Source organism: Mirounga leonina, unplaced genomic scaffold (genome assembly GCF_011800145.1).
Source record: "Mirounga leonina isolate KUSES-001 unplaced genomic scaffold, KU_Mleo_1.0 Mir_91, whole genome shotgun sequence".
NCBI classification, from domain to species: Eukaryota; Metazoa; Chordata; class Mammalia; order Carnivora; family Phocidae; genus Mirounga; species Mirounga leonina.
The window spans coordinates 31,699,098-31,713,252 of NW_023270839.1; the positions used below are offsets into that span (position 1 = coordinate 31,699,098).

At 34.3% G+C, this 14,155-nt stretch overlaps 2 protein-coding genes across 2 annotated transcripts in view; one reads left to right on the top strand and one right to left on the bottom strand.

The window, feature by feature from the left end:
- TEX9 (testis expressed 9) overlaps positions 1-8,740 on the top strand; it is a 159,685-nt gene extending 150,945 nt beyond the window's left edge. Inside the window, exon 12 of the mRNA XM_034994737.1 lies at positions 8,173-8,740. The gene's annotated coding sequence lies outside the window, so the exon portion shown is untranslated. The remainder of the gene's footprint in view (positions 1-8,172) is intronic.
- Positions 1-14,155, bottom strand: part of MNS1 (meiosis specific nuclear structural 1) — a 40,293-nt gene that overhangs the window by 14,995 nt on the left and 11,143 nt on the right. Inside the window, exons 3-5 of the mRNA XM_034994735.1 lie at positions 12,236-12,363; positions 2,762-2,864; positions 100-329 (exon numbers count right to left, since the gene is read on the bottom strand). Of these exons, the coding sequence (XP_034850626.1) occupies positions 100-329; positions 2,762-2,864; positions 12,236-12,363 (461 nt within the window). The remainder of the gene's footprint in view (positions 1-99; positions 330-2,761; positions 2,865-12,235; positions 12,364-14,155) is intronic.

Here is a 14,155-nt window from a genome sequence, read left to right on the forward strand (position 1 = left end):
TGTACTAGGCACTGTTCAGTTGCTTTACGTCTTCAAAACAAGCTTAAGATAAATCGAATCTCAATGTTTAGGCATGTAAAGAAGCTGGGATAAACTTACAATTGATCTTCTTCATAGATTTTCCTAACAATTTCATCAATCATGAGTTTCTCTTTTAGTAACTGCTCATACGCTTCCTGCTTTTTCTTTTCTTGTTCTTCAAGTTGTTTCTCTAAGTCAAGGTAATACTGTGCTTTTACTTTATTCCGTTTGTCTTCTGCAGCACTTTCTTCCTTTATTGCTCTCTCGTGTTCTTCCATCATGGTTTTAGCTATTTCAGCATCACGTTTCTGTTATTAAAACAAAATTCATCTTTCCGTTTTCAAATGTGAGCACAGTATAATAGAATATCTCAAAACAGATGTAATGGAATATTATACAGCCTATTGCATAAAATATTTTCATCTGTCAAGATAAAAAGCTAAGGAAAGTTACTGTCACCTGAAGGGTTTGAATGATGAGTCAAACCCTAAAGAGGCTTTCCCATTCCTTCAAGTAGGTCTCAAGGAAATACAGGATAAGGATAACTGATAACTCCACATTTGAAAAACAGCAAATAAAATTAGAAGTACTTTATTAATACTATGTTTAAAAAGCAGCAGTCCTCTTTTTCTTTTATTTAAAAGTTGATACAGGCAATTCTTAGCTCCCCTGTGTATCAGCTGCCATTTACAGCAAGGACGGGACTCTTTTTCAGACAGGTCTACTATTAAACAGCTCTGAGCAACTCTTATGTTTCTCCCAGCCTAAACTTTGTTTCTTGCCTTTGAAGTCTGTCATTTCTCTTTTATCAAATGCCCTTTATAATCACTTTAACTCAAAAGAGTCATATATACCACTGTGTCTGTTTTCTGTGGCTTTTAATTCACTCATTCAAGACCATTCCCTCTGAGTTAGAGACAATCTTGCTTCTTAACTAGGTTAAACCCCTTATTTGTTTTGAGCATTTTGAAATCATTAACCAAATAAGTTGTAAATTAAATATATTGAGGCAATTTTTATTACCTTTTACCATTATGATCACAATTCAAACACTAGAATGGTTAACAGCATCAAATAGACAAGAAGAAACAGATTAAAATATGAATGCTGAATGCCATTCCTGATCTAATTGAAGCCTTTACCACATACAATATTAATATGACTTGACCAAAACTCTTTCTCTGCTTCTATTTTCTTATCACATGCTGTACTAGGTTCTTTAAAAAAATGTGAAATGATAAAAACATCTTTGTATACATTGCTGTACACATAGAAATACAATATTTTCATTTCACAGATAAGGCTAAAGCTCAGAAAGACAGAGCCCAAACTGGCACCTAGATATCTCGACACCTAGTCAAGATCTAGGACTATTTGAGTTTAATTTTTATGGACCAATTTTATTTAGAAAATAGCGGCAATTCTTTAAGGAGTCAGATTAAAATGTACAATTGCTTTGAGAAACCTCAAGAATCAGGGTAAAACTGCAAGCTACTAGCCAGAGAGTACATTGTTTATGTTCTACTTTATTTTTGCAAGCTTAGAAAAGAACTACATGGCTTAGGAAATGAAGTCTCCTCATTCTCTGCTACAACCCATCTCAGCAAAGACAATCCCAGTCAGTAGCTGGCTGTGCAATGCTCCAGACTTTTCCTATACTAACACACACGCATACACAGATCGCTAGGGCCAGCATCTCATCGTATTAGATGCCTCTATCACACTGCGCTGGTTAAGTATTTTGATATTATTTCTCTAACTGTATGTGTGTGTGTGAACGTGTGTATGTTGATATCTACACATAGGTTGATGTACACATAAAGGTTTAAAAAATAAAAATGGTCTGTGATATGTATTACTCTCCAACTTGATTTTTCTGCAGCTTGCTTTTTTCTTTTTAACCTGTAATATATTCAGACCAACTTTAAAAGCCAGAACATTTACCTCTACCTCTTCCCTTTAACAGCTGTATGACATCTTTGAAAGGGATCTAGGAAAGAGGAAATTCTACCACCAAAATGCTCTACATAATAATAGAGAAACAAGAGAAAAGAACTTACAAGACCATGTAATATTGCAGTCAGACCTTTTCATCTACATCTAGCCTTTCCACGGGACCATGAGGGCTCAAGTGATGGTATAATGGTTTGAAGTGTTAACTCAATAAACCCAATTCTACATTTACTGTATACCATCACAGGTAAATGTGTCTGAAACTCCTTTGCCCAAGATTAACTCTTGCCCTGAACTTGGCAGTTAGGTCAGGAGTTAGAAAAGGGGATAAAAATAGAAACAGGAGAAAAGAGGTAGCTACTTAAAAAACAGGCAAGTTTCCTGCCTAAAATTATAAAATATTTTAATTTTTAAAACATTTAACAAGTACAAAATTTAATAACATTCTAAAATATTATTGATCACACTAACAACTTGTACTGTATTGATTTGCCAAAGAATGATCAGTAAGAGACCACAAGGAATGCTTAGACTTACTGAGTATAGCTATTCATTCTAAACAGCAACCTCATTCTCTGTGTCTCCAAAAGGCTCTAATATTAAGTTAAACAAGGCTCACTATTAAATAATCTATGAGTTCCTGTGCCTTAAGGATCTGAAAAGTATAAAAGTATTTAAGAAACCTAGCAGTGTAAATTCTTTATAGTATGTGACAATTTTCACAAAATTGGTCTATTTTTGGTTTTCTAAATGAAGCTAAAAATATAGAAAACATAAACATGATTACCATTTGTTCGTATTTAATGGCATCCTTCTCTGCAATCTGAGCTGCCCTTTCTTTATTCATGTAAGCTGCTTTTAATTTCTTCTCCAATTCTCTGAGCTCAATACTGTTTAAAAAAAAGACAGAAATTTAAAATTGAGGACCATATTTCTTACTATTTTAAAGGTCTATATCTGAAATTTAAAAGAACTTTTTTCTAAATGTAAAAGATATTTTTTTTTGGTATTTTTTTTTATTATGTTACGTTACTCACCAGACATCACATCATTAGTTTTTGATGTAGTGTTTCATGATTCATTGTTTGCGTATAACACCCAGTGCTCCATGCAGTACATGCCCTCTTTAATACCCATCACCAGGCTAACCCGTCCTCCCCACCGCCTCCCCTCTAGAACCCTGTTTGTTTCTCAGAGTCCATAGTCTCTCGTGGTTCGTCTCCCCTTCTGATTTTTCCCCCTTCACTCTTCCCTTCCTGATTTCTTTTTTTTTTTTTTTTAACATATAATGTATTGTTTCAGAGGTACAGGTCTGTGATATTATTAAGTATCTTGAAAACAATATCCTTTCCTCCCTTCACACAAAGAAAAATCAGAATGCATATGAAATGAGGCATTATAATTAATTTTCCAGACAAAACAACCCTTTTATTTCCAATAATCATCACTAAAAACCTTTTGCCAGAGTATGACTCAGAGAGAAGATGGTTTATCAATATTGGTTAAAACTTCTGTCCAGCTACCAATGCTATCGAGCTAAAAGAACTAGAGTGGAGTGGTTTAAAGCGAGTAACTTAAATTTTATACCTCGGTTTTGTGATCTGTAGAAGGGTTAGCTATGGGAATTAGTTAATGCCTATAAAAAGCTTAGAAAAGTACCTGTTACATAGTAAACACTCTATGAATGGTAACTATTTTTTGATGATGATGATGAAGAGGAATGACCATGGGCAAGTTTGCTTCACTTTTCTGGGCTTGTTTGCTTATCCGTTAAAAATGAGGATTGCCCTCAGATAATCTCTAAACTGCTTTTGAATCTATCCCTTCCCTAGCTATAGTGGAAAACAAAATGCCATATACAACTTTTCATTTTAATGTGCCAGAATTCTGAATATGAGAATTCTGAGTTGGAAGGGTCCTTAGATGTTACTTGGATGCACAAATTAATTCTTTTTTTTAAGATTATTTATTTTAGAGAGAGAGAGTGGGGGGGGGGGTAGGGAGTAGAGGGAGAGTCTGAAGCAGACTCTGCACTGAGCCTGGAGCCCAATGCAGGGCTTGAGCTCACAACCCTGACATCACGACCTGAGCTGAGTCGGATGCTTAACCAACTGCGCCACCCAGGTGCCCCGAACACATCTTAATTCTTACTAGAACAGAGGCACTCACCTAATTATAAACAACTTACAAGTACCCTATACCTCCAAAGAGACAGTCATCATGGGTAAGAGGAGAGCTATTCTTGGTGTTGCGATGTGTCCTTCTTGCCCTTCCTGTTGTAGATGTAAATGTATATGACACAAGATTGCTTTCTTTCATAAAAATAATAAATGAGGATTAAGTTTCTAAGTTAGTCTATATATTTTACTCTGACAGGCTGCGATATATTTACAAGGGTTTTTGTTAAGAGTTAGGTATTAATATTTGTAAACCAATGTATGAACCCAATCACAATATATATCACTTCTCCAAAAAAAAGTGCATCAAATTCCAAATAACTAACATGCAAATAAATGACCTTCATTTGAAGGACAAGTACACACATTTCTATTGGCTATATACCTAGGAATGAAATTTCTGAGTCACAGGTAGGCTGTGTTCAAATGTAGAAGAGAAAATGCCACCTTTCCAGTGCTTTGCACAGCTTTGCACTCAGAGCGCTTACACCGCTACACATCCCAGCAGCACTCTGTGGTCTTGTCATTCTTTTTCAATTTAACCACTCTTGCGGTGTGTAATCTATCACTGGGGTTTTAATTTGTTTCCCTATTATTAAAATGAAACTGAGACCTTTTCATATGTTTGAGTCCTTTCTACATCTTCTGTGAAGTTTTTGTTCAATATTTTTTTGCCCATTTTTAGACTAAATTGTCTACTTCTTATTGTTGCATAGAAGTTCTTTATATATTCTTGATAGAAGTCTTTTGTTGCTTATATGCATTGGAAATATTTCATTCCAGTCTGTACTCACTCCCACCGTGGTTTCTTTAGATGAAGAGAAGTATTCTAATTCACCAATCTTTTTCTTCATTGTCAATGATTTCTGTGTCCTGTTTTAAGAAATGTTGCCTACTGCACACACATAAAGGTATTTTCTTATATTAGTCTCTCAAAACTTTGTTTCACCATTGACTTTTAGACTACAGTCATTCAAGAATTGATTTCTGTATGTAGTGTGAGGTGAAAATCAAGCTCATTTTTGTACATATGGCTATTGAATTGATCCAGTACCATTTTATAAAACTGTCCATTTCTGAATGTTCTGCAGCACCAGGCCAATCACAGTGCTCTGCACTGTCATGAAGTTGAGGTGTGCATCTATGCATGGATCTGTTTTTTAATATATCCCATCCTTCCTCAACTGGGGTTCCATAAGAGAATTAAGCCCCACAGAAGACTGAGAACCTATATTTTAATTTTCTCATAGCATATAGTTGGTATTGTTTTAGACTGATAGGAGGTCAGTTAACTCATTACAGATAACAGATGCCTTAGGCCATTAGGGTTTAAATTTTCTGGGTGAGAAGATCTGCTCCATTCTATTCCACTGACCCATTTATTTATTCTGTGCTAAAACCACACTATCATAATTATTGTAGCTTTATAATAATTTTTCATATCCTAGAGAATAAGTCTCCAATTTTGGTCTTCTTAAAGATCATCTTAGCCATTCTTGGTACTTTGCATTTCCATATACATTTTAGAATCAGCTTGTCAAGTGTCACAATAAACAATAATGGCTGAGATTCTGATTAGGATTATACTGAATTTATAAATCAGTTTGGAGAGTACTGACATGTTCACAATACTGAGTCTTCAATAAACATGGTATATCCTTCCAATTATTTCTGTTTTTAAAAACTATTAATAATGGTTTATTTTTGTTTTCTTTCAGTGTTGAGGTTTTATAGCTCTTTCATTAGGTATTTATTTTTTATGCTCTTGTAAAAATTATTTTAAAAATTTCATTCTCTAATTGTTGCTAATTTACAGAAATACAGTTAATGCATATTGACTTCACATCCAACAACACTGCTGAACTTATAAATTTATACATAGATTCTTTTGCATTTTCTACATACACAATCATATCATCTGGGAATAATTAAAGTTTTATTTCTTTACTGCCAATCCTAACACCTTTCATTTACTTTTCTTGCATTATTGCACTGGCTAGTATGTCCAATACAAAGATTAGTACAAGGTATTATAGCAAGCATCCCTGTCTTCTTAATAAAGTGTTTAACGTTTGCCATTAAGTATGATGTTACTGTAAACTCCATTTTATTCTTAATTTCCTAATCCTTTTTTTTAATCTTAGAGTGATGTTGATTTATATCAATTGGCTTCTTCTCATATAGTTTTTCTATTATATTCTGTTAATGGGATGCATTACATTTATTGATTTTCTAGTTAAACCAACTTTGTATTCCTAGGATAAGTTAAATTTAGTCAGATGTAATATCTTTCTCACATGCCAGTGGCTTTGATACTAATTTCAAATTATAGTAGCTAAATTCAAGAGAAACAGTCTATAATTTTTTTATCCTATTCAGGTACTGATCTTATTAAAATCAACTGGGAAGTGTTCCCTCTTTTTCCACTCTGCAAACCTATGTGAGACTGGTGTTCTTATTTGAGTGTTTGGTAAAATTCACCAACCAACTAGCCATGAAGGTTTCTTTGTGAACAAGGTTAATTATAAAATTATAGGTTTCTGCTACTACTTGTGCCAGTCAGTTTGGTAAAATGTTCTATTTACGAATTTATCTAAATTTCCAAATTTATTTGTATCAAATTGTTCACAATATCCTACCATCTAGCAAATATTTGTATGATGTATAGTGATGTACTATCATCCATTCCTAAAATTGGTTATTCATGCATTCTCTCTTATACTTTATCATTCTTGTCAGGGGTTGTCAATTTTATTAGCCTTTTTAAAGGCACAAGTCTTGGCTTTGATTCTACTTTATGCTAACATTCTAATGTATTTGTTTCTGCTCTTATTGTTCTTCTACATTCTTTTCGTAATCATGCCAGATGGAAATTTGCTGTTCATTTTCTAATAATTCCAGATGGAGCCTTCATTTCTATTAGTCATTTCAGATTATAAATTACTCTTGAGTAACAGCTTTAGCTAAACCTGTAAATTTGGGTTTTTTTAATCCTTTAACTTTTTTATTGTGGTAAAATACATAAAACAAAAATTTGTCATTTTTAACTATTTTAAGTGTACAATTCAGTGGTGTTAATTACATTCAGAATGTTCTACAACCATCTATCACTATTTCCAGAAATTTTTCATAATTCTAAACAGAAATGTACTCATTTAAGTAATAACTCCCCATTCCTCCCTTTCCCTAATACCTGGTAACCTCTAACTACTTTTTGTCTCTATAAATTTACCTGTACTAGTTATTTCACATAAGTGGAATTATACAGTATTTATCCTCTTGTGTCTGGCTTAACATATTGTTTTCAAGGTTCAACCATATTGTAGCACGTATCAGAACTTCATTCCTTTTCATAACTGAATGATATTCCACTATACACACACACACACACACACACACACCAAAGTTTATCTATTCATCTGTTGATGGACATTTGGATTGTTTCCACCTTTTGGCTATTATGAATAATGAATAATGCTGCATTAAACACTAGTGTACAAATACCTGATTAAGTCTCAGTTTTCAATCCTTGTGGGTATCTACCAAGGGGTGGAATTACTAAATCACATGGTAATTGTATAACTTTTTGAGAACCGCCGAACTGTTTTCCATAGTGCTTGCACCATTTTACATTCCTACCAGCAATGTCTAAGGGTTCCAATTTGTTTCCATGCTCACTAACATTTATTTTCCATTATTTTTATTATAGCTATCCTAGCAATTTCCCTAATGACTAATGATGTTGAGTGTTTTTCTCATGTGCTAATTGCCTACTGTCTATCTTCTTTGAATAAATCTCTAATACTTTGCTTATTTTTGAATTGGGTTGTCTTTTGTTGTTAAATATATTCTGGATTTAAATTCTTATCAGAGATATAATTTGCTTTTCTGGACTGAGTGAGTTAGGAGTTAAGTGAAACAGAGATGAGCATCTTGTGTCAACCCTTCAGGTAGCTCCCAAGTAGGTTAAAACATAAATATACAATAATTTTCTAATTAAGATCTGCTCTGCTCTCTCTAGATCCAGGGATAGATACTCACAATATGGGCTACTTCAAGACTGCCTCAGAGCTGGGAAGAGATGGAGCAAGGACAAGTAAAAAAAAAAATACCACAAACTTTGGTACCATTTCTAAGTTGCTTTTTCTTCATTCAGCATTCACTTGGTTGCTATAAACCTTTGATTGTTGTAATTGTACAGGCACCAGCAAGGAACTGGTTATGTATTTAATAACGGAAGACTATCTTTTATCTCTTCTTTGGGCTAGTTTTTGCTGAACTTAAATACAAATTACATATGAGGTAATTCTTTTTGCTTTCATATACCTATGTGTTAACTATGTAATATATGTATAGTTGCTAATTATGTAATTATAAAAATTAATTATACAATTAATCATAATTTTAAGTAATTAAAATTACTAATCACACATGTAATTATTAATTGATTCATGCTATAATTTAAAAAGGACTTCTAAAAATAGGGAGTAACTGTCCCATCTCAAGTTAAAAGCAGTGATAAACTGGGGGGCCTGGGGGGCTCAGTCGTTAAGCATCTGCCTTTGGCTCGGGTCATGGTCCCAGGGTCCCGGGATCGAGCCCCACATCGGGCTCCCTGCTCAACAAGGAGCCTGCTTTTCCCTCTCGCAATCCCCCTGCTTGTGTTCCCTCTCTCGCTGTGTCTCTCTCTGTCAAATAAATAAATAAAATCTTTAAAAAAAAAAGCAGTGATAAACTGTCTTTTAAATATTTTCTTGGATTAAAAAATCATGTGTTCTATAATCTTTGTAATTTCCTCCCTCAGCCTTCTTTTTAGTGCTTAAAAAAAAATTTCACAAAGTATCATTTGCATTTTAAAGCTCTCCTTTCTGTTTAAGCAAGTGTCTCATGACATCTGTGAAATACCATGCTTTCTTTAAATTGGACATTTTGGCCTGTGTCCTTAAGAAATACGAGGCTTACAGGCATCATAGCAGTTTTGTGGTTCACCTGCAGGTTGCAATTTGAGACACTGACTTTAAATGAAAAATGTTATGATTGGACTTTAGTTAGAAAAATGCCTTTTTCTCATGTGGTCTCAGAAATAGGAAAGATCAGTCTATGTGTTCTCAGTGCTGTATCTTTGCTTCAGCTTCCGGGGAAGCAATGATAAGATATGGTGCTCCCATCTTTGGGTTTCACACCTACTCTGGTGTGTTACGGTTGCATTGAAATAAAATTTTTTAAAGCAGTGCAAAAAAAAAAAAAATCATGTGTTCAAAAATCAAATAACAAAACAATCTCATGACTTTCAAACTCAGTTATTTTCAAAATAAATTTCAATGAGCTTTCCAAATTCACCCTGGTTTTTAAAAATTCATTTCTTTTAAATTTAAAGAGTTTAATCTTACTATAGATTTATTTTAATAACTTAGGATATATTTTGAGTACCACAGCAAACATTTCCTTGAATTTAGACCTGCCAATTAGCAGATGAAAACACTGATCAGAATAATGGTCCATTTCTGCATAAGTCAAAATTCTACCATGGCTTATGCAAAAAGTGAAAAACTCTTAGAAGTTTTGACACTGCTGAGAAACAGCATACCCTATTTGAATAAGTACTCAACTGAATAACTTTTGCCTTAAGTTTGAAGAAAATTTTCACGAAGTATAGAATTCTATATGGGCCATTATTTTATTATGGCCCTTTAAATCCATGGTCTTCTCATTTTCACTCCTGGCTTTCAAAATCCAGTCATACTTCTTAGTGCTGCTCCTTTGAAGGTAGTAGTCTTTTGTGGGGCTACTTTTGTGATTTTCATGGTTTTCTTTATTGTTGGCTTTCAAAAGTTTGACTAGGGTGAGTATAGATATAGTTTTCATCGTTTGTTGTGTTTTTAACCTGTGGCTTTATGTCTTTTATCATGTTTGGAAATTCTTGGCCAGCGTCTTTTCAAATAATGCTTCTGCATCATCCTCTTTTATTTCTACTACCAGAACTAAAATTATACATCTGTTAGAACTTTCCATCATAGCCCTTATCTCTTTTAAGTTTTCTTTTGTATCTTTCTATCCTTTTGTCTCTCTGTGCTTTATTCTGGATATTTTCCACTAACCTGCTTGCACATAATCTCTTCATCTGTTTCTATCTAATAAAATCTAATTGAAGGGGCACCTGGGTGGCTCAGTCGTTAAGCGTCTGCCTTCTGCCTTCGGCTCAGGTCATGATCCCAGGGTCCTGGGGTCGAGCCCCGCATCGGGCTCCCTGATCCACGGGAAGCCTGCTTCTCTCTCTCCCACTCCCCCTGCTTGTGTTCCCTCTCTTGCTGTCTCTCTCTCTCTGTCAAATAAATAAATAAAATCTTAAAAAAAAAATTAAAAAAATAAAATCTAATTGAATTCTGTATTATTGAAGTAAAACATAAAGTGTACAAATCTTACGCATAAAACTTGTAAAATAATGTTGAACAGCTTGCAACATGCTTATTGGCCTCTCAGCCATCATTTTGGAATCAGCAGAACCTCCAGAAGAAGTGTAGCTACAAATGCCAAGCTCACCATTCTGGTTTCCTTCCTCTCTCAGATCTTTTATACTTTCTCCAGATATTATGTTCTCAGAGAGAGCATTTATTTGAATCACCTTGTCTAAAAACTGCTAGAAGTGGGAGTTCCTCTATTTAATTTTTAGATCAGTGAATTAGACAAATACATGATGAAATATTTATTTCGTCTCCAGATAAACATAAACCCATGAGGGATAGCTAACAATGACTGGAGAATTAATGTCCAAAAAGATAGTTTGCAACTAGAACAATAGGAAGACATTAGTGGCAATTTTAAATCTTTAAGCATTAGTAATCCCTTAAAGAATTTGATAAAAGTTGTGGACCCAGAAAAATACAATGGGTACATTTGTCAAACATATAAATATAATTTAATGAAGCTCAAAATCCCTGAAGCTCACTCATGGGTTATATAATATCCTACGGAAGTCCAGTTCAGTTAAGATAATATGTAACAATTATCAAAGTAAATTTCTAATATATTCAAACTATGTAACTATAGGATGAGCATTTAGTTAGCCCTGAGTTTTAGTCAACAGTGTGGCATGCCTGCTCCAAAAAAGCAATTCCATCTTAAGCAATATTAAGAAATATATTCTAGAACAACGTGGTTAACAGTCCCACTACTAGGAGTATTAAGCAGTACCCTAGAACATTCATCATACACAATTATGAGGGCAATATTTTAGAACAATAATTATGTAAATTACATCTACAGAAGAAAACCAGGATGGTGAAGGAGCTTGAAATCATATTATATATGGAACAAATGAAGGATATTTAACTTATAGAAGAAAACATTTAGGGGATTCATAAATGAAAGGATATTCTAAGTAAGAACTAAATGTTTTTCATCAGATAGCAGAACTGAGATAAATGCATGAAAGTTACAGGGAAATTAATTTTGAAACAACAGGGGGAAAAAGATTATTCAAAGTTAGGGCTGAATGAAAAAAGAAGTTTCTATCCCAATCACCAGAGGTATTGAGCCATAGCTGACCAGCCACTTTCCAGAAATACTGTAGGAAATTTGTCAGTGTAGAAAATTAAATTACGTATCCCCTAAGGTTTCACTGAAGAGTAGGATTCATGCGTCATATTTTTTAAGATTTTATTTTTTTATTTGAAAGAGAGAGAGCACGCGAGCACATGGGTGGGGAAGGGGCAGAGAGACTCCCTGTTGAGCCGGGAGACCAAAGTGGGGCTATATCCTAGGACCCCGAGATCATGACCTGAGCCAAAGTCAGATACTTAGATGACTGAGCCACCCAGGCGCCCCTCATGAGTCTATTTTTTAGGTCATTTTAAAAAAAGAGAAGAAATTGCTATTTATTTTCACCTTAAATACTTTACTTCTTTGAACACGACTTCTTTTCCCAAATGAATATATATAGCATTTAAAGCAATAAGTATTTCCAGACAAAATATTAACTTAAGTGCAATGATACAAAGAAAGAAATTTCACTCTCAGGTGCTAAGCATTAGATAAAAGTTTAAAGGCAAAGACAAAATAAATGAAATTTATAAAAACCAAGATACCTGTTTTCTCTTACTTGTTGCCTCATCTTTTCATCCTTTAGACTTTCATGTTTTAGTTTTGCCAATTCCATAGCCAATTTTTCTTCTTGTTCAAGCTGGAGTTCCCTCAATCTTTTGTTTTCTTCTGCCTGAATTTTTTTTTAAAAGTAACTTCAGTTATTTGTCCTCCAGAATCAGGTATTTTTCATCAAAGCTTCAGAGCAACAAACATTTGTGTTTTATTTTAAAATACAAACTACTACTTCAATAAGTACTTTTCCAAACATTTTACCCCAGAAAATTTCAAACATCAATAGTAAGAATATTAAAATATACCCTCAGCTATCCATCATTCACTTTCAATAGCTATCATACTTTTCCAATCTTCTTTCTCTACTCTTCCACTCCAATTTCATTTTTTTCTGTTCTTTTTTGCTCGACTATTTTAAAACATATCCTAGATACATCATTACCATATAAATAATTCAGTATTGATCTCTACCTGAAAAGAATTTTGTCTTATGTAACAACCATGCCATTACCATGTCTAAATAACAGTAATTCCTTAGTATGGTCTAATATCTTGTCCATTTTCAGGTTTTCCCAATTGTCTCAATGATACTTTTGTTTGCTTTTTCAAATGAAAATCCAAACAAGTTCCACATGTTGCATCTAGCTATTATTTCTCTTATGTCTCTTTCATTCCGTAACAGTCATCCCATATACACACTTCTTTCCTCCATTGACTTGTTGTAGAAATTAGTATATGTGGACTATACAATGTCCCAAAACATTCTGAATTTGACTGTTTCCCAGGATACCATTCAACTTGTTTCTCTTTTCTATCTCCTATAAAATGGTAGAAAGATCTAGAGGCTTAACTAAATTCTATATTTAGAATGAATAAGCAAATGAGATGTTCAACATCACTAGCCATCAGGAAATGCAAATTAAAATGATAGATCACTACAAACCTATTAGAATGGCTAAAATAAAAAATAGTGGCAAAGCGAATGTTGGTGAGAAACTGCATTTCTCACATATTGCTGGGTGGGAATGTAAAATGGTAGCACCACTCTGGAAAACAGTTCGGTAGTTTGTTATAAAGGTAACATGCAGGGGCGCCTGGGTGGCTCAGACGGTTAAGCGTCTGCCTTCAGCTCGGGTCATGGTCCCGGGGTCCTGGGATCAAGCCCCGCATCGGACTCCCTGCTCAGCGGGAAGCCTGCTTCTCCCTCTCCCACTCCCCCTAAAGGTAACATGCAATTACCATACGACTCGATAACTGCACTCTTACGCATTTAGCCCAGAGAAATGAAAAGTTATGTTTATTTAAAAACCTATACCCAAATGTTTACAGCAGATTTATTCAAAACAGCCAATACTGGAAATAAACAGACATAATTCAACAGGTGAATAAGCAGATAAACTGTGGTGCCTCCATACCATGGATTACTACTCAGCAACACAAGGGAATGAAGTACTGACACTTAGCAATAGCCTGGATGAATTCCTAGGAATTAAGCTGAGTGAAACAATACAATCCCCAAAAGTTACAGACTGTTCGATCCCATTTATATAATGTTCTTGGAACATGTTCTTTATTTTAAAATTGAGCTTTAATTCACATAGCATAAATTCACCTTTCACAATTCACAACTCAGTGGTTTTTTAGTATATTCAGTGTTGTGCAACAATCACTATCTAGTGTCAGGACTTTTTCTGAACAGACTATATTTTGGAGCAGTTTTGGGTTCATAGCAAAACTGAGCATAATTAACAGAGTTCCCATATACCCGCTGCCCACACACGTGCACTGCCCCACCTCACTATCAATATCCCCCACCAAGTGGTACATTTGTTACAATCAACTAACCTACATTGATACAATCACCCAAAGTACATAGTTTACGTTGGGGTTACCTTAGTGATGGATAGTCT